At 46.4% G+C, this 23523-nt stretch overlaps 1 protein-coding gene and 1 long non-coding RNA gene across 5 annotated transcripts in view; one reads left to right on the top strand and one right to left on the bottom strand.

Moving 5' to 3' along the window:
• The window catches only part of LOC146860721 (uncharacterized), a 39543-nt gene extending 22153 nt beyond the window's left edge, over positions 1–17390 (bottom strand). Inside the window, exons 1-3 of the long non-coding RNA XR_014978855.1 lie at positions 17248–17390; positions 13332–13487; positions 9449–9497 (exon numbers count right to left, since the gene is read on the bottom strand). This is a non-coding gene — a long non-coding RNA (uncharacterized LOC146860721). The remainder of the gene's footprint in view (positions 1–9448; positions 9498–13331; positions 13488–17247) is intronic.
• PAQR5 (progestin and adipoQ receptor family member 5) overlaps positions 15319–23523 on the top strand; it is a 72284-nt gene continuing 64079 nt past the window's right edge. The window contains exons 1-4 of one of the 4 annotated variants that reach the window (XM_085644652.1): positions 15319–15502; positions 16517–16939; positions 21975–22102; positions 23027–23232. In XM_085644652.1, the coding sequence (XP_085500778.1) occupies positions 16889–16939; positions 21975–22102; positions 23027–23232 (385 nt within the window). In that variant the 5' untranslated portion in view covers positions 15319–15502; positions 16517–16888. Of the gene's footprint in view, positions 15503–16418; positions 16940–21974; positions 22103–23026; positions 23233–23523 lie in introns of those variants that run through there. The other 3 variants (XM_085644654.1, XM_085644653.1, XM_085644651.1) reach the window with 3 other exon arrangements.

Below are 23523 nucleotides of genomic sequence, written 5' to 3' on the forward strand. Positions count from 1 at the left end.
GGATGGAATGTCATTTGCATGGCTCAGGAAATTGTTCCCCATGCGCTATGTTATTTTTAGGTGTGCAGTCTCTAGGTTTTTAATTTTCAAAAACGTTGTTCACTGCTGGATCCCCTGGTTTGTGGAGTGAGACAACAGAGCCTGGGCCCGAGGAGAGGGAGCACCCGTAGTACACCCCTCCTTTGAAGAAGAGCTACTGTGCTGCCTTCCCAGGCTTTGTGACACTCGTGGTGAGGGTGGCAGCCCTGAGTCCAATGAAGGGACAGGCCGGTTTAGGTGTCTTCTTCAGGGGAGTTGCCTATCTGCCTTCCCTGCTCAAAGGCTCTGCCAATCCCACATATCTGTGGGATTCACTTCCATCTATGGGAAAGCTATAGGTGCACTGTGTGTATGGCACAGGGCGAGAGTGAAGTCTGTGTACATGTTTTTCTGAGCACAGAGGTGAATCCATGTTGGCTTCCCTTTGTGTGAATAGCACTGAGAGAGTGGCGGGCCTGAGTTCGGCTAGCAGAGGCCATCGAGGGGAGCACTGAGTATGCACCACATACAGGTGGCAGACAGTGCGCTATGTGAGGTTGCCACATACGAGGGCACAGGGATCCCTAGGATGCCGAGGAATTCCCAGGCAGGCATCTGCAGTCACTCATGGCACCCACCTGGGGGGATCTCTTCCTCCCTTTGAAAGTGAGGCCGGGTCACCCTTTCCAGTGAAAGACACACCGGTGTCTTGAAACAGCCGGTTCACCTTTCACCAATGGGCTGTTCCCAGTGGGTGCAGGTTCGTGCCTGCTCTGGGAAACTCACAATTGCTGTAATATGGCGCACGGTCCTAATGTGCGCCCAGCACGCATCCACTTTTCTGTAATGCGGCCCTTGGTATCTGCTGTGGATTGTGCCATTCTGGAGCCGAATTACACTGAGGACATGCAAACACATCGAGGCCCCTTCACAAACTCCATTTTGTAATGCGTTAGTAGCACTACAATAGCTATTCACTAACATACAGGAGGCGTCTCTGCTTCTCCCTCTCCTTTCTTTTATGTCCTGGGCTCTCCTCCCCGACTACGGAGATCTGTGCACACGTCGTAGGTATACGTTTTAGTGGTAAATGTGGGAGGGACATTGGGAAAGCTGGAAAATGGGGGATATTTACCGCTCAATGGGAGAGGTTAAAGGAGGATTTTAGGGAGGGGTATGCACCCACCCACAAAGCATTAAGCCCATTGCAATTCACACACTGCACTTCAGTATTTACTTTATCCAGAAGGGAGACAAAACATTAATAAATGTACTTTAGCCCAGAGATGGAGTGTGAGGAAAGCGTTTTATTATAACCTGTGGTTGGGAGACCTCACGGTGTAATAAACTCACTACATGTACTGGGTCCAGTTAGGTTCTTTGAAAGACCTTAAGTCAACCCTGGCCAGCTGTGGCTCTGAGCAGTCAGGTTTTATCAAAGCAACAACTACAAAGTATTAAGAAGTACAAAAAGAGCTCTACAAGAAAGAAATAAGACACAGTAAAATTCTGATACTATATTATAAAAATAGGTTGTATTTTTATCTTCAAAATGACACCTCTACAACAAAACTCCACTAGAGTGTTCCGGACATAAGGATTTTTAAAGGAACAATAACTCACCCCTTTTAACTCAAAATGAAAACAAGCATTGATAGCTACCACAGTTAGCGGTTCCCTTTGGAAAACTTGTATACAGTTGTAAACTACTACTCCCGGCGGCTGCTGTGGGCAACGAACTCTAGCAGGGAATATGTCACCGGGGCCAGTAAGGCTGGGTTGGACAGTTAACTCACAGTCAAAGCAGTGTCCATTCCAGTTCTATGGGTGAACCACCATAGACTTCAAAGGAGTGGTTCTCATGCAAGGGAGACAGAATGCTGAAGATGCTGGAGGATGCTGAGCCAGTGATGGGGTCTTCCTGGGGCCACTCCTCAGTCACAGTCATGGTGGAGAGGACTTTGGCCACAGGGGTCGATGTCCCTCGAAGTCCGGTTGACGTCCAGCCAAACACGCATTAACAATGCAATAGGTCTCGCAATTGAGAGTTCTCTAGCTATTGGCATTATAAATGGCAATCCCTTTTATAAAATTAAAAGGCATTGTCATTTACAATACCAATAGTTCAAAGTTTTGCAAAAGCAATACCTATTGTATTGCAGAGCGTGGTGTCCGTAAAGCAGGAGCCGCGCTTGCTATTAAAGTTAAAAACAAAACGAAACCAAGTGCAATGTCCCTGAAGTGGGCGCAGCGCTTAGTATTAAAGTTTTAAAAAAATTAATAAACAAGGCGCGGTGTCCCTGAATCAGGCGCTGCACTGAACATCAAAGTTTAAAAAAAATGTTTTAACTCAGCGCAGTGCCCCTAAAGCGGGCACCGCGCTCTTCATACAATTTAGAGTGGCATATCGCTCTATAAAAAAATCAGCCACCATTGTCTCCATCACTGTCAATAAACAAAATAGTGCTCACCCACTTATAATGCAGACTGTGTAACAAGCCTAGTAAAAGGTCCATTCCTTATGGGAGGTAATAAATTCAGACAAGGCGGTACCAAGGCGGGACTAACAAGCCCAGATACAGCGCGCCTCTCCAATATAATGGAAACCGCAGAGTTGTTACAACAGGTAACGGGTCCTTCTCACCAGGCTGGTCATACCCTTGATGGGATCTTTTCCAATACATCGGAATTAGCTTTCACAGCTCTGTTACCTCTGGCCTGGTCAGATCATGCGGGAGTTCGGTTTAATATCATACCCACTCCCCATTTATCCAACGGGCGCCCCCTTACTGTGGCCAAAGTAGTCAGAGCTTGGAACAGGGTGGAAGCTGAGACCTTATCCAGAGTACTTTCCACCTTGCTCACACCCATTTCCAGCAATATGGAGGAGGCTGCGTTGCTATACACGAACTGGCTTACCCAGGCTTGTGCAAAGCTGGCTCCACCCAAATCTGCGGTTTTCAATAGAGCTATGCCGTCAGCCCCATGGTATACGTATGAATTAAAATCTCAAAAAAGCATATGTAAGAGATTAGAACGTAATTGGAGGAAGGCATATACGGATGGAGACAAACTGTTATATCTGGCATGATTGGCCAAATATAAACATATGCTAAGGGAAGCCAAACAAAAGTACTTTGCCTCTCAGATTGTAGCGGCAAAGAATCCTACAAAAGAGATTTTTTCCACTATCAATAAACTGTCCTCAGTAAAACCGGCGTCTGTACCGGCCAGCACTGAGCTTTGTGAAAAAATCGCTTCATTCTTTTTGAACAAAGTTAATACTATTTTTACTAGTCTTAGCGACTCAACTGAGAGGAATCAGGAGGGCGAAATAAAGTCTAATGAAACTCTACCACCTGTTATCCTTAAGGAGTTTAGACATCTTACCCTTCGGGACACCTTGGAGCTAATAGCTAAAGTCAACTCCGGGTCCCCACTGGACCCCTGCCCTCTGAAAATCATCAAATTGGCCCCAGTACCGATTGCCACCCATCTTACAGCAATCTTTAACGGTATGTTCGATGGAGGGATTTTTCCAGTAGTCTGGAAGAAGGCATCTATACTCCCCCTGTTGAAAAAACCTAGTTTGGATCCCTCCGATCCTAATAATTTCAGGCCTATCTCTCGTCTCCCATTCCCGGCTAAACTAGTTGAAAGGGCGTTAAACCACCAACTCACAGCCTTTGTGAGGAATACCTTACTACTGGATCCCTCGCAGCATGGTTTCGACGAAGGACACAGCACCGAATCCGCGCTGATCTCGGCTACGGATCAGATCAGGTCCATGGTGGATCGGGGAGGCAGAGCAGCCTTGATCCTTTTAGATCTATCCGCTGCGTTCGACACCGTCCACCATGGTCTGTTGATGGACCAACTTAGGAAAAGTGGAATTCAGCAAAAGGCATGGGACCTACTAAACTCCTTTCTTTTCGGTCTGAGCCAGATAGTTTCTTTGGAAAACTTTGCTTCCCGACCCTTCTCGCTTCCTTGTGGGGTCCCGCAGGGATCCTCGCTGAGTCCCACACTTTTCAATATTTACGTCTCCTCCCTAGCGCCCATTATTAGAAACCACGGTTTTAGCGTTACCTCCTATGCGGACGATACGCAAATTGTTGTGTCTCTTTTACCCGGGCACGAACTAGGGTTGGACCAGAACTTTCAGTCCTGTATGTCGGAGATGGCACAATGGATGGCTAGTAACTGCCTTAGGTTGAATTCCAACAAAACCGAGGTTATGTTATTTGGTAACAACCCTAGTTTCTGGACCCCAACATGGTGGCCTCAGGAACTGGGGACCCTTCCCACTCCAGTAAATAAAGTTAAGAATCTTGGAATGGTAGTGGACGCCAAGCTGTCCATGGCATTACAGGTAAAGGCTGTAGCTTCAAAGACTGGCTACATCCTGAGAATGTTGAGGAAGATTTTGTTCCTGCTTCCTCAGGAGCATCGACAGACTGTTGTAGTGGCCCTGATAACATCTAGATTGGACTATTGCAACAGTCTGTACCTCAACATTCAGAAAGGCCTGCTGCATAGACTGCAGCTTTTGCAGAATGCCGCTGCCAGACTACTAACTGGCCTCGCCAAATTCTCGCCTATATCAAAAGCCATTTGAAACCTTCACTGGCTTCCTATTAAGCATAGGGTCCAGTTTAAGTCCCTCTGCTTGGTCTTTAAGGCCCTACAAGGAGAAGGCTCAGACTTCCTCATCAACAGTTTTAGAAGGTATGTCCCTGCCCGACATCTCCGTTCGTCAGAGGCCAGTTTAATTAAGGTCCCTCTCATAAGGAAAGCTAATTGGGGGGCCGCAGTTTCTCATACGGCGCAGCCAAGCTGTGGAACGGTTTGCCACTTTACCTGCGTCGCATGGAAGACTTATTTCAATTTAGGAAAGCGTTGAAGACTTGGCTGTTTGTTAGATAATCAGATTTTGGTTTATGGAGTAATGGACAGCGCCAGGACACCTATTTGGTAATCGCGCGCTATACAAAATATGATAACATTAACATTAACAAGCCTATTTACGAATCAGAAGCCAGCATTTACAAAGGACAATGACACAAGCCAATGACGAATATGGGTGGAAAGTGTGCGGGGCCTCCATTGCATATCCTTATACAGCATGCCTGGCAGAGAGAACAGCACATGAGTTCTGCCAACAGGCTCGACCTAATATTGGGACCACCAAACCATAAAAGAGTCCCTCAAGCATTCAAAATAAAATCTTACATGCTGAACCATCAGACCAGCCATTTGGGCATTGTCTGATTGCCCGATAGGCTACACAGACCCCTGAGGACAATGACTTCATTGACAGCTCTCACCAACACTGCGAACACAGGCAATGAGACACTATGAGGGTTTAAATGCAACGTTTACATACAGTATCATCATTCACTAATACGCTAAGGACCGGTAATTAATCCTGCAATGGAACACATACAAACTTGCCCCGTGTGTTCAGTCGACTTGTTGTGAAAACCGGGAGTTGTGTTAAATTTGCTGAATTAGCCGGGACAGATGATGACAACTCGGGGCTGTCCAAGCAATTCCAGGTTGCCTGGCCACCGTAGCTGGGCAGCCTTGGGTATTCATCGGCCACTGCTCCCTGCAGCACCACTGTAGGTCTCCTGAAAAATACTTTAGGTCCGCTCCTATTTTGTAACAAATTAAGCTCAGGCCGAGTCCGACGAAGCAGAAGTGTTTTAATCGAGTGCTCTCCACAGACTGGGCCGTTGAACAGAGAAAGCGCTTCCCGCCAGCTCCCCGTCCACTCGAGAGGAGCTGGAAGGGGCTCGCAGACAGTGAGTGAGAAGTGCGGAGTCAGCACTCTGGCGGGGCCGGTAACGAGCTCATGTAAATAGAGCTCATTCCTGCGTACGGGCAGTTGCACTCCCCGCCAACAATGTTTGTAGAGGCCTCTAGGGGTCACTGGCAGACCTCAGAGTGGGTTACTCTGGATATGACTATTTGGAGTGCGTGTCAGAAATCTTTACAAAAAATAACATGCTGTAGCGGAGCACTTTCTTTTCAAAGTTGTGGGCGTTCCAAAAGGAACCAGTTTCATTTGCAGGGGAGTGACCGTTCGTCTCCAGAAGTCTTTCTGGCTGTTGCTGTTTGCAAATACATTTCGAGTGTTTGTCTGACAATGATTATAGCTTACCCACCCCCTCATGGATCAGGGTCAGTTCAATGGGAGGTCAAACAAGTGCAGCAAAATTAGTGGGTGGCACAGCAATCAGAATGGCAGACTGAAGAGCGGGGGATCCGTGTTCGAGCAGGCGCTGCGCTGAGACAGAAATGACTAAACACGAGGATTTGAAAAAGTGCTTCTTCTATATAGAAAATTAGTGGGTGGCACAGCAATCAGAATGGCCGACTGAAGAGCGGGGGATCCGTGTTTGAGCCTCGGTGTAGGCACAAAATTCTGTGAATCCTGGCAAATCATTTAATCTTCCCATGACCAGCTATATTAAATTAGACCAAAAACAAGTCTGGGAATGGTGTGTGCGTGCGCGTGCGCACTTGGGAGGGCAGTCAGCTCATTTTCAATCACTGCACTCGTGCTTGTGGCACGCCGCTGCTCACTCCCGCTAGGTGGATGCCGCCACAAGCACAAGTGTGTGCTTGAAAATGAGCAGAGCGACGGCTAAAGGCCCTCCTATGCAGCGCATGCGCGCTGCGTATGCGAGACCTAAAAACAGCTGTCACTGATCTACTAGTCTGCAGTTAGAGCAAAACCAGTGGTTTCCTTTAACTGGTGATAACTTACGACTTGGACAACCAAACTGCATTCCAACAACTCTCCCAGGTACAGCAGACTCGGTTGCAACTTTTGAGGGTCTGGACTTAATCTCCCAGGTTGCACTTTGGTGGTCCTCGACAGTCAGGCAATCTTGGCTGCCAACTCACCAAGGCAGGCTACGTCAGCTTTTCCAGCCATGTAGCTGTAACAGGAATTTAAACATTCTAACTTCTGTCTGAGACTCCAGGACTAATTTTCCTCAAGAATGGAACCACATCCTCAGTCCTCTCCCTTGCTAGCCCATCGAGGAAGTGGTACAGTTCAGTCTTGGTGCAGCCTCTCTTTTCTGGGTCCAGGGAACAGCAGGGCAGTCCTTCTTCAGTCCACTCTTCAGTACAGATGGGATCTGAGGTTTGAATAGCAGGGGTGCCACTTTTATGCCCAAGTTGTGTCATCCGGGGTTGTGATCACTACTAGCCAATAGGCTACAAGGTCCCCTCCTGCCTAGTGATGAATTCCTATGTAGTGTGGCATCTAGCTAGCCCAGAATGCACTATTCAGCTCACTGTCAAGATGGCAGAGCCTCTAGCTGCTGTGTGGAGCTCCCTAGCCCTAGCCCACCCCAGAGGTGTGCCTACCTGGGGGCTTCACACCCACTGGAAAAAACGTATGGCAACTGTTTTCCTCTCTCTGTCCCCAATGCCAACCTATCCACAAAAACAAAAGAGAAGGCCCTCTCATGTGTGTCCACCATTAGCCCTTCAAAGGTAGCTTTCCCTTTGAAGCTTGCCTTTTGGGCTCACATCTTGTTTGGCCTTCCTGCCAGGGAGAGTGAACACCTTTTCCAAAAGCAGGCCCTTTCTGTTTCTTCTTGGGAGCCCTGAGGTGGGCAGAAGGAATTCTTGTAGCCAGCAACGGTAGACACTGGGAAACTTTGGCCAACAAAGTGCCTACTTAATAAAGTTATTTAAAGAGGTGGTAGAATGCACTCCTTAGTTACACCATTTTTTTAACACTTAGAGAATGCTCGCAGGCACATTTTTGGCATGCTGAACACGGCTTATGCTCTGTCCCAAGCACATGTGAATATTCCATAAACAAACTGGTGCACGATGAGCACCTCAGATTCCGAGATGCACAGCCTGTAACATCAGATGAATTGAATATAAGTTGAAATGAAACCAAGTTATCTATAGTAATTAACCAAGTTTGGTTAAGGACTAGTTTGTTTGGAGGACAACCTGGTTTGTTATATGGATGGTGCATCGGACAGCTATGCTGGTGAGAACGATGCCAACTCAATGGTTTCCATGGTGGGCTTGAACTTTATTCTCGCACAAAATTACCCCTGCCTGAAATGCATTGGGTGTACATTATTACGGCTACTCAGTATGAAAACGTGCATTCCGAAATCCTGGAAAAAAGCCTAGATAGGTATTTCTTATGCACGTGAAAATTAGAAGCATTCTACCTCTGTATGAACTATGTAACCACTGATGAAACTGGAATAAACTTTGATTACGATAGATAACTTCAATGTATATTCAATTCAACTGATATTACAGGCTGTGCGTCTTGGAATCTGGGGTGCTCAACTTGTGTATGGAATACTTACTAAAGTTACAATATGGCCATAAGTTGCATTAAATTCCACTTGACCAAGTCAAGTTTAAATGTAAATGTCAAGGTACTTATAGAGCGCACTGTCACCAGACGGCCACCTTGCGGTGTCGCCTTTGCGGTTTCCTGGCGCTGATATTCATACCGCTGTGGAACCCCTCCTGGCTTTCCCTGTGAAGTGTCCACTCCTGGACACCCACAGGGTGAAGCCAGGCATCCTTAGCGCTGTTGGGGCCGGTGTGGAGGCTAAGCAAGCTATTGCCCAGAGTTGCAGCGTGGGGCCCGTGATTAGAATAGGCACCAAGGCGAGAATAGACAGGTCCAAGGAAATTGAGCCCGAGCCCCGCCGAGGCGGGAATCGAACCCTGGTCCCTGGCCAGAACTCTGCTTCAGGGTCTGCCGCTCTAACCATTGAGCCACACTCCTCCACAAGTTTAATGTAGCAATTCTCGGAATACACAAAATTATCAAATTTAATAGTCCAATTCAGAAGTTAGCGATGCTGAGTTGTCAGTGTGTAACTCTGCGCTCGCCAATGGGGATACTAGCCTTTCTACAGTAAAACTTATAACGCAGGGTTTTTACTCCCAGGACATGTAAAGTTAAGAAACACATGTAAACATTTTAATATAATGCACACGGCCAGTGTTCCTGCCTTAGGGGTGACATATAAACATTAAAAGGGAAGGTTTGGGCTTTGCCATTACTTTAAATGGCAGAGTTGAGTTATCAGTCGAAAACCTGCTCTGCCAGCTAGAAATGGCGGACTGAGAAACATCCTCTGCTTTGTCTCACTCGTGGTTGCACAATAAGCGCTGCAGTCCATGAGAGGCACTTTAACTTACAGGCCCTGGATAACCCTTGTACCATATACTAGGGGCTTATCAGTAAGTTAAACTTATGACATTTATAGGTGAACCATTTGGACATGCACTTTTTGAGGGTCAGAGCACTGGTTCCGAGGCCTGTTTGGCAGGACTCAGTGCACTTTTGAAGTAAAAAAAACAGCAGCATCTGTCCATTCACTTGGGGGTGATCATGCAAAATGAGGCATTTCCTTACCTGAAGTAAGTCCAGCACCACACACGGACAACCACTGCTACTCCAACACCTTCCAATAGAAAATATTGGAGACAAGGAATTAAAATAATTGCCAATTAGGAACTAATATTACATTTAATTAACTTCTTTTAACTTTTTAAAAAAAAATATAACTACATTTAATTTGTTTAGCAAGTTATGTATAAATAACAATTATTTGTTCATTAAAATAGGTTAATAACCTTTTTTAAATGTAAAAGGTAACTTTTTTTATAAATATATATCTTGATTAACTGCTTCTTGAAATCCCCAATCTCCAGGATATAAAGCAGGCACGGGCCGCATTTCTGTGCAATAATTTTATTTTTGCTAGTCGGCCATGACGCGTTTCGGTCCTTCCTGGACCTTGATCACATGACAGCGCCCCTTGGCTTCAGCCACCATTTTATAATTCTTAAAGTGACAGTGCTTAGTGCAAAAAGAAACAGCAGCAACAATTTCCGCCTAATGAACAGTGAAGACATACTTCTCGTGAAGCGTGTTAACATTATACATTCCTTATGTTTCACATAGCTTTTACATATAACCATTTAATATCTATAAATAGGTATACAAATGTATAAAATGAATAAATAAACTGCTTAAATTAATTGAAAAGCACTTTTGACCCATAAATAAATAATTTCACGTCAATAAATAGGTACATAAATGTTATATATAACCAATTTACTGATAAAACATAATAAAATATTTTGTATATGTATTATTTAAGTGCTAAGATCTTGGTATTGAGAGCATCATATTATCAATAATTGCATGAATGCATATCGCAGTATTAAAAGCTTTAATTTTATAGCTTGTTATTTTTGTCATTCTTGTCCAAGCTTGTTGCTCAATTTTATGTTGGTGCCGTTTCCCATTATAAAGTGCAAAAAAGGTGCTGGATGAGTGAACTCAAGTTTGAGTTGCGGACCTATTGAGTGACCTAAAAATATAAAGAGCAACTAATAAAGCTTGCCCTAAAAAATACATAAAAAAGTGATACAAAACAAATGTTTAAAAAAAAAACGTAGTTATTTCGGTTTGAGGTCAGGTGGCAGCCCGAATTTGCAAAGTTGAATTGCCATTATTTGCTGTTTCCTTTCTGACAACTGATATCGTTAAGAAGGATACATGGAGTACTTGTAGGTTAGTTTGGGAATTGTTTTCAAAATTGAATTGCTCCCCCTATATGTATTTCTAAGTAAGCAATAGCATATTTTATCTATATTTGAGATATTTAAAAAAAAAACATATATATATATATATATAAGTAAAGCCATTAAGTTCTTGTAGTCAGGAACCCCAAGGATCCATAAGTACATGTGTGCCAAATTCATAGGAAAGTGGGGGCAGCTCAAATGCAAGTATAGAGATCTTCTGTGGGGTTGAGACCTCCAGGCATCTTACTGTTGAAATTTATGATGTACCTGGTTTGTAATTTACGTAATATACCTTCTCTGTCCCCTCTTCTATTTTTAGGCACCGAATCAATGAGGTAGTAGGACAAGTGTTTTGGGTCGTTATTGTGTATTTCTTGAAAATGTCTGGCGACTGGATAGGTGGGGTCTTTGTTGATTATAGCTCTGAGGTGTTGTAGGATTCTTTTGTTTGCTGGAAGTTTTGTACTGCCCACACATTTAAGATTGCATGTGCATGCAAGAATGTACACAGCACAATCTGTTTTGCAATGTAAGGCTCGATTTATTTCCACTTCTCTATCGCAGAAGGGTGTTTTGTATGTTTTCCTGTTTGTGCCATATAGGCACGCTTTGCAATTTTTGCATGTAACAAACCCTTTCCTTTGCATAAGCCAATTTTGCGTTTCCACTACCTCAGGGCTACTAGTTACTAGCCTACTACTCATAGAGCGAGCCTTCCTATATGTTACACCTAATGTTTTAGGGAGAAGCGTTCCTATTACTGGATCGTCTAGTACTATCGGCCAATTATGTTGAACTATATTTCTGATTGTTTTATGTTGCAGATTATATGTAGTAATCAACCGTAATTGGTGTGCTTGCTCGTGTTCTGGTTTGTTTGGCTTGAGGGTTAAAAGAGTTTCCCTCTCAAGTCTCATAGTTTTGGCTATTGCTGCATCTATTGTTTTGATGTTGTATCCTCTTGCTAAGAATCTCTTTTTACTTTCTACCTGTGCTTTTTGTAAGTCAGTTGAATTACTGCAAATACGTTTGATTCTTAGCATTTCCCCGTAGGGCAAACTGTTGATCAGATGTCTTGGGTGGAAACTCGTAGAGTGTAACACCGAGTTTCCTGCTGTTTTTTTTCTAAACAGTTTAGTTTCCAGTTTATCATTTTTCACAAAGACCTCTATATCTAAAAAGTTAATAGTATGCATATCAATTGTTGTCGTAAACTCAAGTTGATCTCATTGATATTAATGCTTTTTACAAATTCATTTGCTTCAAATAAAGGACCATCCCAGACAACAAAGATATCATCGATATATCTGAAAAATAGTTTAACATTGTTGTCCATTACTGTTTTGTGTGTCACGTTGAGGACCAACTTCTCCCACCAGCCCATGTGTAAACAAGCATAGCTGGGGGAGAAGCTGGCCCCCATCGCAACACCACATACCTGTTGGTAAACAGTTTTATCAAACAAAAAATCATTATGGTTTAGGCAAAATTGTGTCAAATTGCTTAACATCATACACTGCGCAGGGAGTCTTGGTTTGCCTTTACTTAGGAAGTATTCTAGTGCCCTTCTACAATCCCTGTGTCTTATACTGGTATTTAAGGACACTACGTCCAGAGTCATTAAATAATAACCATCTTTCCATTCAAAATTGTTGATTTTTTCTAGAAAATTACTAGTGTCTCTAATATATGTAGGCAGAGCATGAACTAGTTCCTGTAGAAAGAAGTCTATTTACTGACTGGCATTTTCCAATAGACTGCTCTGGGCCGAAATAATTGGTCGGCCTGGAGGATTGTCAGCATCTTTATGAATCTTTGGAATAAAGTAAATGTTTGGTATAGTTGGATTATCCTTGCAAATAAACTTATACTCATCCATTGTCAGCACTCCTGCACATTTCCATGCCAGTATTTTCCCATAGAAATCATCCTGTATTGTTTTTAAAGCACCCCAATTGCTGATTTTGTGGCATGATCTATCATTAAGATGGGATAGCGCCTCCTTCATGTATTGTTTTCTATCCCATAGCACGATGTTACCTCCTTTATCTGCATTTCTAACAATCAGGTTTTTGTCGCATTGCAATTTTGTCATTAGCTGCTTGAACTGCCTGTCTTTGGGGTGCCATTTTTGTTTACTTTGCATGATTTTATAATTACGTTTTTTGATTTCATTGGTTACTTGTTCATTGAAGATATCAATGCTGTCTCTGGGCATTATGGGATTAAACGTTGATTTCCGTTTAAAAGGCGTATTTCTTCTTTCAGGCATCTCTTCAGCTATGGGGGAACTTATTGTTTGACTTGCTTCACTTGCATTTTGACAGCAGGATTGTGTGTTAGTATTTTCGACATCATTAGTGAAGTTTGCATTATGTAGTTCCATAAGGGTTTCTAGTAGCTTTGCATCTGTTGCTTGTGATGACTCTATTTGATTCTTTTCCGGAGTGTTAATTTGTATTTGTTCTTTTTCTTTCTCTTTGTCTTTTGATGACTTGGTGGTTAGCTCATGATGTTTTTTGAGCTTTAGTTATCTTATGAATCTGTATATATCCATTCTGGTATTAGCATAATGGAAAGTGGATTCAGGGCAGAATGAGAGTCCTAATGCTAAAATCTGTTCCTCTGCTTTAGTTAGATTAATGTCGGTGAGATTGATGATTGTTTTCGCTGAATCATTATTTAATTGTGATTCCACCAACCTTGCCCTCTCACACTTGGCTTTTTGGCTATCGGCCGTTCTGTTTGCCTTTCTCCTTTGTCTCCGCTGGTGGTTACGCCTCTTCCTCTGACATTCTGCTGAGTCCTTGGGCGTAACGTGGCCCTTCGTTCCTCCACTAAAAAATTCATTTCTTCACCTATATATATATATAAAACTTGATAATTTTGACTAGATAATAAATGACTATGCATTGCATAATTAAGGAATCTTTATTTATATCTTAAGAAAAATATTATGTATATAATATGTTCAAAGCAATTAAATATTTATTTCAAAATTAAGTTAATATCACTGTAACATGTATTTTTATTTTGGTCTACATTTAAAATATATATTTTAAATTAATTTACATTAATATTTATCTTAAAATGTTTTTACAATTTTTTTTAAAACATGAATTAACTTTAAATGTTTGCCTATATTTTAAAATAGGGAGATTTGGTGGCGGAGATTTTTGTCTACGTCTGAAAAGTTACAAGTAGTAACTTTACACTTTTAAACTTGGCTCCACCCCTTGGTAGATTTACTCATGCATAATTTCCTTTACTTTTACAAGAAGATGTAGTCTGAACACCTTTATTGCCATTAACAGGCACTGTGAGAAATACGCAGTCTTCAGCCTCAACTCCAGAGCTCTCAATCGTGCCCCTTTCATGAACACCCCTGAACAAACTGAACTAAAACAAACACCTAGAGGGTACTCAGTTCACAGTACACACAAAACAAGAGTCACACCTTACATGAAAATACAACTACAGAGGCATAGCATCCGGAAAATCCAAATACTCTTTGGTGATGCAAAGTAAGGTACAACAAGTGAAATGCAAACACGTCCTGCATTGTTGACATCGATTACATTAAATGTGTTACAGTCCTGTTTGAGAAACTGAACAATTGTTGCTTGGATTTCAGTATCTGGCACTGTAGGGACTCATTTCAGAGTCACGTAAAGCCCTGTTATAGGCAGACACATGCATGTCTTTTGATTGTGCGCTATTCAAAAGGATTAGAACAGATTGTACCCCAGACATACCAACCGCAGGGGTGAATTTAAAAAAATGAAGGGGCTCAAAGTTTTTCCTAAGAGCCCGCCGCCATTGCTGCAGAATGCTGGGATTGCCAAATACCAAGGCTGACGACTTTTGATTCCACCTCATGCCTCTTTCTTCCACCCATCTACACTGCACTCCTAGTCTGTCTCACCCAGGCGGGCAACTAGAGACAAATTTCGGGGGGGGGGGGGGGGGGGGCTGAAAGAGATTTCGGTGGGGGGGGGGGGCTAACTCTTCCAGCCATAGGCAGAGTGGCTGTAAGAAGGGGTGAAAACACAACAAAAGCCTCATTAACGAGTAAATGGTCTTTTAAAGACCTGTGAAGTACTCGGGTGCGGCTGCAATTAGACTGACGAAAGCCAGCGAGGCTGTCTCAGCCGGGCTGACACACATGAAGGGGGGGGGGGGGGGGGGGCTGAATCCCGGTGAGCCCAATGGGTGTTGCGCGCCTGGTCTCACCCTTGGTGATTCTTTTTCAGTTTTCCCCTTTTTTACTTTTTTATCATCATCTTCGTTTTCCTCTTCTCTCTGCCTTTGTCTCTCGGGATCGAAGTCTGATAAGGAAAAGTAAATCCCAGCCCCAAAATAAGTGCATCCATTGGCACACGTGGATCACTGCCCGCCTTTGATCGAGCACCTCTGCCTGCTCAGCAAGTGTTCTAATTTTCACCAGTAGTGTGCCGCACAATTTCTCCGTCTCTAGAGAACACCGTGAATCCTGTTTTTGCTTTTCCATGTACAAATCATTATTAGATGTGCTAGACAACTTGTTTTTAATTGAAGCAAACAAAGCCTACAAGCCCCACAATGCACTTGTGTGTTCAGAGGAAGACCCTAGCATAAACAGAGAGCACACGCCAGGCTTCCCTCTTTATAGCTGGCGCGAGAGTCCGCTCCGTTTAAAGTCGGTCTGACCTTCCCAGGGGCCAGGCCCAGAGGTATGGTGGCGCACTGTGAGCTCTCTCCTCGAAACACCGAGGAATGCAGCCCCGCCGATTACGCACAGCGAGGAATGCTGCCGCGCGGGTGTGACCGACCTAAAAAGGTTCTTGGCAAGCCATGGGGACGCGTGCACGTGTGCGAAATACGGCAGTAACAGGTAGTCCATGGTTCAGCAACCAACAATAAGGCTTTATTGGCATGAATATTGGCGTTCCAAACCTCTCTACACCTGATTGAGTGACGCAGCAAGTATGAGCACCTGAGCATGCGTATGCCGCAGTTTGCATGCAGTGTTTGATGACATTAATCTGTCACTGTTCCATGTTAGGATTTTAACATCTACACTGCTATTAACAAAGGGATCTCTCTGACAAAAGCGCTGACCTATTTAAACTATATGCATTTTGTGATCTGCACGGTACACATTATGTGCAGCGCGCACATTAACCCTCTGTGCTACATAAAATGAGTTAAAACTTCCACTTGACAATACTCCTTTTCTCTCCAGGAAGAACATTAATCACCAAGTTGTCTTGACATTTTTATTTTTGTATGACAATTGCCGAGGCCAGCAATGTAGCAGCAGGTGTTTTTAAAATCATAAAATACTTCCCGCTAGGCGCCCCCCTCGAAGAGTCGGCACCCAGTGCGGTGGCGCCGGGCGCACCGCCCTAAAGCCGGCCCTGCGTGTGCGCGAGTGGCTGTGTTAGTGAGTGAGCCAGATTGCGAGTGAACTCATTTTACCATGGTTGTTGCCAGATGCACTCCTGGCATTCCCTCTTGACATGGAAGTTTTCTCAAAACCAGGAACCCGGCCAACTCTTGCTTGTGTTCCGTTCTCATTATTGTTAAGAGGCCGGCATGTCTAGATTTCCGCGGCGTGCGTGCCTTAATAGTGCAGCAGTTGTGGTGAGGCGTGTTATGGCTGTATTTCAGCGCCTCACCCGGGATGGGAGGGGTACTTTACTTTCTTGGATTATGGCCCTGGGTATCTATGCTTCGCCACTGCTTGTTTTGCCGGGCAGTGGGTGTGACGATGGATGTTATGTGACGTAGTATGTTATCTTTACTCTACTCTTCCCAAATTGTATTTTCTTGTGGTGAGTGAGCTCTATGTCTTGCTACCAGCCTTTAACGGTGCCGCCTCCCGGGCTGTGATTTTTCTCCTCAGGAGTCTGAACGCCCCCGACGGAAGGACCTGTTGAACATGGTCTCCTGCATGCCTTGGGCGCACATTTTGCCAAAGTTGGTCGGCGGAGTTGACTGAACCGGTTACCTGCGGCCCTTCCCTTGATTAAGACGGTTGCTATAGCGACGACGCCTGTGCGGCGCTCCGGCTCGACCCAGCACGGTGTGCTCTTGGGCTGGAGCCAGGCGGAGCGGGCAGCCGGACGGACGGACTCCACCAGACTGCTGTGTGGCCGGGTGGGTCGGAAGAGCCTCGGAGGACGCCTAGTCGCGAGGGGGGGGGGCGAGGCGCCCTGCGGAGGAGGCCCAGAGTTTAAAAAGCAGATTCCAAAGGGACGGGGCCTCCAGCCTCGCCATGCTGACCTGGAAGTTGCCCAAGCTGCTCGGCATTCAGCAGGTGCCCAAGGTAAGTGGGGTACTGATCAGTGCCCAGGCTGCGCCCCTTGTGGGGCCACCCCTTGTCTAGTGGAGTAACTGAGCTTTATGCTCTCGGCACACCTCTTTTCAGCTCCTTGTTTTTCACTTGGCAACCCACGGAGTTGTTGGAGTTGCAGTCACGCGGGTGTTTCAGTTGCCTCAATGGAGGCTCACCTGACAGCACTGATGTAGAACAGCGAAGCCAAGGGCTGCAATTATGGTGACATTGCGGTGTGGGGCTCGGTGGCTGCCGTGCTGCCGGCTTCCCCTGCTCCCTTAAGAGTGCCGTGGTCTTACTGTTCTTTATCCTGCCCTCCTCTCTCCCTTGCTGCCTGTCCCTCTGAGCCTCGCGGCCTTCCTCGCTGTAATGATGCGCTTTCTTCTGTGGTGCATGCGCTAGAGATGTCCTATCTCCCGCTCTACTCCCTTTACTGAGCAGTAACGGCACCCCCCCCCCCGCGCCGTGAGACCCTATGGGTAGGTAGTGCGCTCTATAAATGTCTTTGATTGATTGGTCTCCTCCCGCCTGCTGTGGCTCTCGCAGCCCAGGCTGTGATTCGGCGTGCACCGAACATCTTAAATTGGAAGAAAAAATGATTTAAAAAGTAAAATCAAGAATCGCACCATTATATAGTAAATACACATAATAAACTTATATACAATTACAATTTTATAAAAAGTATTAAAATGGTGAGTTTAAAATCAAAACATTACTAGTATGTGTTCCATAATATTGCTGTGAGAAAATGTATTGCTTGATCCACTTGCAATAGATATTTGTCGGTGTGGTGATATAAGTGTAATAGACGTCATGTGTGACGTGCTAAGATAACTGATTGGATCGATAAAGCAATTACAACACAGGAAGGGACAATGGAGACCTCCTTTCTCATTTACACCACTGGCGAAAGAAGTCAAGGAAAGTTCAACAAGCGTGCTCCTGGGAGTGCCCTGCTGCCACAGGCAGCCGCCTCCAGCAAACAAGACGCAGGCCAGCTGCGGGGCCAAAGCCACAGTCCCTGGCCTGCTGGGTTCAAGTGAAGCTGATCACAGACACCTTTAAACCCCCGCCATCCTCCGGAAATGTGGCTCCTGGACTGGAGTCCTCTGGGCTGGATCACGCCAAAGAACACTGCATCCGTCGCTGCGCTCTGCACTTTCCAGTTCCCACAGATAACGCGCTAACTGCTGCACGGCCAACTGCAGTATACGCAAGGCGCGCAACACCCATTGGACTCACAGGGCTTCAGCCTCCCCCCCCCCCCCCTCCCCCGTCCCCCGTCCCCCGTCGTGTGTAGCAGCCCGAGATGAGACCGCTTCCCGGCGCACACACAGCCCCACCTGAGCACTTCACAGGTCTTTAAAACACCATTTGCATGTTAATGAGGCCTCGCTGTAGTTTCACCCCTTCTAAGAGCCCCTGCAGCTCCACTCTGCCTATGGCTTAAAAGATTCAGCCCCCCCCCCCCACCCGAAATGTTTTCTTAGCCCCCCCCCCCCCCCCCCCCCCCATGTGTCTCTAGTTGCGCCTCTGGTATACGCAGAACATTGCAATGTGCGCTGCGATCTACAGTGAACAAATTAATTTTCAGGGCACGCACGACCTTGTGCGTTTGGTCTGCATTTGGCAGCGAAACCTTTGCACTGCACTCGCTGTCCACTGTGGTTCGGAATACACACCGTGAGAGGCAGTGGCCGCTGGCTTCCACAGAGGTCATGGCACTCGGCACTGGAGGCTGCGCCTCACAGCGCATGCACCCTAGCACAGCTGCGGGGCCTGCAGTGACCTCTGTGCGGAGCCCTCGCGGCCTTACTGCGGGCCCACTACTGCCCCGGCTGCTCTTCTCTGCAGCGAGATGTGGGGGTCTCGCCGCATTCTGCAGGTGGGCCCTGGCGGGGACCGGCTGTTGACCAAGCACCCTTGTGGACCATACAAAAGTCTCACAGATACTGTCCGCGACTGCCCTTCTTAGGGTGGGCTTCAGCGGGCAGTGCGGCGCCCTAAGCCCTGTAATATATGTTCACAGTTAAGTGGGACTTCAGGTGCCAGTGTCCCTCCGAAGACCGTCACATCCCTGTGAGGTATAACAGGAGCCAGACCCTAGCCGCACCACAGGAGGCCAGGCCAGCAGAGCTCCGAAGAACTTGAACAGAGGCGAGGGCCACCGCCCTGCTGCTTCACCCACAACAGGACAACTATTAATAACAGCACACCGCTATCCACTCCTCCCTCCTGCTGGACAGGCACAAAGAAACCTACAAGCAAAACAAGGATGAAAACTGGGACACAGCAAGCAGACGTGGATTCCAATCGGGAGAGAAACCCAAAGCATGTTTTCTGCAGTACATTTAAAGTCTCCATCAGTGAGTCTCGCGGCAAAGACACTAGAAAGGATGGTTGAGGTGCAGGGCTCTCAAAAGTTGGTCCTGGAGGGCTGGATCCATGCCAGATTTTTAGGAGAACTACATGCATCTAAAAGAGGATAAGCAAAAAATCTGGCATGGATCCAGCCCTCCATGAACGACTTAGAACCTGCTTCAGGACAAACCAGTAAACACTCAAAAGGTGATAGGAGGAATGCTTGCAACGAGTCTAACCATTGGCAATCACTTGGGGTAGCATGTCAACCCATCATTATTTTGCCCACCATGCCACCTCAGAATAAACCCAACGATATGCAAATCAGTCTGGACCCTGCTTTAGTAGCAACAGTGCAGCCCAAACTGTCAAGCAGATCCTCTCTGAACAGGAACACGACCAACCCAAGACGGGTCTCTCCCTGACTGGGGCTCATCAGTCCGCTGTAGCCTGGGCACAGCGGCACAGTGAGCATGGGACCCACGTGTGGGCATGCTGTTGTACACTTAGGGCGTTCCATTGAAAACACAAAAGATAATGGGAGGAAGCTTGCAATAAGTCTAACCACTGGCCTGGCAGGTCGGGCTGGACTGTTCCTATTGGAACAGGACCAAGGCTGATGTGCATAAGGCTGGATCTTATCTGAGGTGACATGATGGGCAAAATACCAATGTGCTGGAGGCTACCCGAGCGATTGCCAGTGGTTAGACTTATTGCAAGCACTCCTCCCACCACCCTCTGTGTGTCTGATTATAGGCTGAGCCTCCTCCTGTGTTTACCCTGTCTCAGTGGTGGCTGGTAGGGTAACAGGAGGGAGTTGAAAAATGTAAAATAAAAACGCACCTACATTTTCCGCCACCTCTCCTGTCTCTGCTTTGTTTCTCTTCCAGACTTTAGTCCGGAAGAAGCTGCAGGAATCACTCGGGCACACATGCTCCCCTGAGCCAATCACAAACCTGCGATGCTTAGATGGGGACAGGGAGCCTGTGCATATTCTCCACCAGGCTGTTATGCACAGCCTGGTGGAGAATATGCAAAGTGCGCATGGATGTTTGGTTGGGCCAAGACAGTCGGCCAGGCAGTCATGTGCACTTAAGTATGGCCAAACCACTCCTCCCCCGTAGCCATTTGCCCCGCCTACCCTAACCCAGCCCCGCAGTAGCGGAAAATAAAATGATGATAACATTATTTTATTTTTCCCTTTTTCACTCCTCTAAGAGGAGTGGGGCGGCTCTCCTCTGCGTTAGCAGAGGAGCCGGAACTGCCCTGTTCTCGTGGGCACAGCCAGGCGGATATAGATGGCTGGGTCATTGGAGTTCTGTGTAAAGCTGTTACGGGGGGTTGTCGCACACAGTACCAGTGGAGAGTAGTTCGCAGTCTAAAGCTGCATAGTGTTGCACTGCAGTGGCAGCTGCCATGTATCGATGGTGGTGGGGCAGAGGTGGAGCATGCATAAAAAACATAAAACATTTACCTTGAGGCGCAACACAACGTCCTCCTTCTCCGATTGTCTCTCTTCCGTGGGACCCAACCAAATCCCCTAACCAATCCTGACGCTGCTCTCATCAGCATGAGATCAGCGCCAAGATTGGTTGGAGTGGCCTCACTCGGCGCTCTCTAGAGCACCGGAGGCCTGCGCTTTCTCGAACCCAGCTGTCTAAGACAGTTGGGTTAGAGAAGTTTAAAATGTGCATGTCTGGCTGGCCATCACAAGATGGCCGCCCCAAGAGACATGCACATTTTAAAGCACACAGCTCCCTGCTGACACTCAGCAGCACTGTCCCCTCCCCGTCCTGTCACTCAGTTCGGGACGGGTCAGTTGCTGAAAAATAAAATGGTAATAAATAATCTTTATTACCCTTTTATTTTTCAACTCTGGCCTGTGGGGGTGATGCTCCTCCGCTCAAACCGAGGAGCTGCCTCTTTTTTTTATTTTTCAAAACACATTTTATTGGTTTAAAGCATAGAAAGTACAACATAAGGTGTTGCAAAGGCTGCATACTCAATTACAATAAATACTGAGCAAAGGTATAGCCTCAGATATTACATATACAGAGTATACGTGGCAATGTAGCACAGCCCTTCTATTGCTAAACATGAACTAATTAAAAGAACTGAACACCCGCCCCTCCCAGACTCGCATCAAGTTTCCTAGTACCGGTATACGCATTCCAAGTATAGCATCCTCGTTTGAGTATCTGGTTTTTAGTTAGCCGAGGAGCTGCCTCTGTTGGACTGTGCCTTCTGTCCCTGTGCCCTGGCCTAAAATGTTCGTGACTGAGGAAGGACTCGATGCAGCTTGTCATGATCTTGACTGGAGCTCAAGTGTCATGGGGTCAATCAACAGTGTTATTGATCTGTCTGACAAGTTAATATAGGAACAGAAATGGTCGTCATCTTCTGGGATGAAAGAAACTGCCCTGAATCCCACTTAGCTTTGTTGGACTCACGAGGGCACAGTTCGCCTCCCTGGGCAGAACAATCTGCTGCTCCACCAGGGAATCCTTCCACACCCATCATGTAGCCCAAGCACCTCCAATATACACAGTTACACTGGAGCATCGAGGGGTGGACATGCAGGAGGCCTGCTAGGGTGCTCATGTTCAGGGCGAGGGTCTCTAACTCATTTGGCTCACCACTGACCGCTGCCTTCTGTTCCCTGCAGGTTTTCCACGAGGACAGCATCCTCTTCGGGTACCGTCACCCAAGATCTTCTGCTACTGACTGCATAATCAGCGTCTTTCACATGACCAATGAAACCTTGAACATCTGGACACATTTTCTGCCCACCTGGTAAGGAATCTGCTTTAACTGATCCTAAGTTTACCTGCAGACTCGGAAAGGAAGGTTTCTGCAAGATTGCCAGCACCCGAGGGGCCTCTTTATTGAGTCGCCTTCCAGGGCCTCGGTGTGCGTGGCTCCACTCCAGCCGCTCCCAAGACCCCTTCACGAGAGCGCTGTCATATGTGATTCTGATCTCATGGGCCTTCCCCTATGGAACCATCTCCTCTGCCACCCTCTCCTATAGTCCAATCATTTCAGGGTTTCATTCCAAGGGTGCAAGACGTATATTTAGACTACAACCCCAGAATTAGGTATCCCAAGGGCCCTCTCACATTCCAGTACTTCATTCCCAAATGTCCCTGTCATCCCAAAGCTTCATCCAAAGAGTACTCTCATGAGCTCTTTCCCCCTGAAGGCTCCAACTCCTCAGGCCCTCATCCCACAGCACAGGATTATGTCAGGGTCCCATCCCTACAGCGCATATCAGACCTTCGATGTCAGTGTTGTTTATCTCCTGGTGACCCCAATCCCAGAGGTCCACATCTCCTCATGGCCTTCACCCCATTATGGTTCTATACTTTCAGAGCCCACTCGCTCAGAAGCCTATCGTCAAAGGCCCTACTATTTCAGTGCCCATCCCTAGAGATCCCAGATATTCCTGGGCCGAAACCAAAGATGTTCTTATGCTCTCAGGACCCCATACACTTCAGGGCCTCCTCCCTCAATGCTCGATCCTCTCCGAGACCAATTGTCTTTGTTCCACCCCAATGTAAAGGCCGCCTTTCCTTGACTGCTCAGCAGGTACTCCTGTGCTCTAAGGTATTTTTGTCTGCCCTGTGAGTGCTCCCGGTTGAAGTTGTTGGGTTTGGCTCAGCTTGAATTTATTGTATAGTAGTGTTTGGATATGCACTTCACAGCTTTATCTGCTCTCAGGTACTTCCTGTGGAAGTTGTTGGCCTTGCTCTACACGCTGGACGTCTGGACGGACCGCTATGCCTGGCCCTTGGTGCTCTACATGGTGTCTTGCTGCCTCTACCCCTTCGCCTCGACCTGTGCCCACACCTTCAGCGTTATGTCTGTGCGGGCACGGCATATCTGTTTCTTCTTTGACTATGGCGCATTGAGCTTGTACAGCCTGGGTAAGTCTGAGCCATATATACTGTCTGAGTAGGAAAGGGCACATACGGCTGCGGCCAGTAAGGGCCTGTGCAACCTGGGTAAGGAAGGGATAGGCTGGCTAAGTAAGGGGTGGTAAGAGAATGCTGCCTCTGCAGTCTAGACAAGCCCACCTAGCAAATTGTTAGGCACTTGTAAGGCCTGGTTACGTTTTGGCCACCTGTACGGTCTAGGTAAGTCAATACTCATCATGTGGTCTGTAATCAGTAATTTGGTTAACTTATAACAAGGCAAGCACTGGCAGTAAACAAACC

This window comes from Triturus cristatus, chromosome 3_1, assembly GCF_964204655.1.
Source record: "Triturus cristatus chromosome 3_1, aTriCri1.1, whole genome shotgun sequence".
Lineage (NCBI taxonomy): Eukaryota > Metazoa > Chordata > Amphibia > Caudata > Salamandridae > Triturus > Triturus cristatus.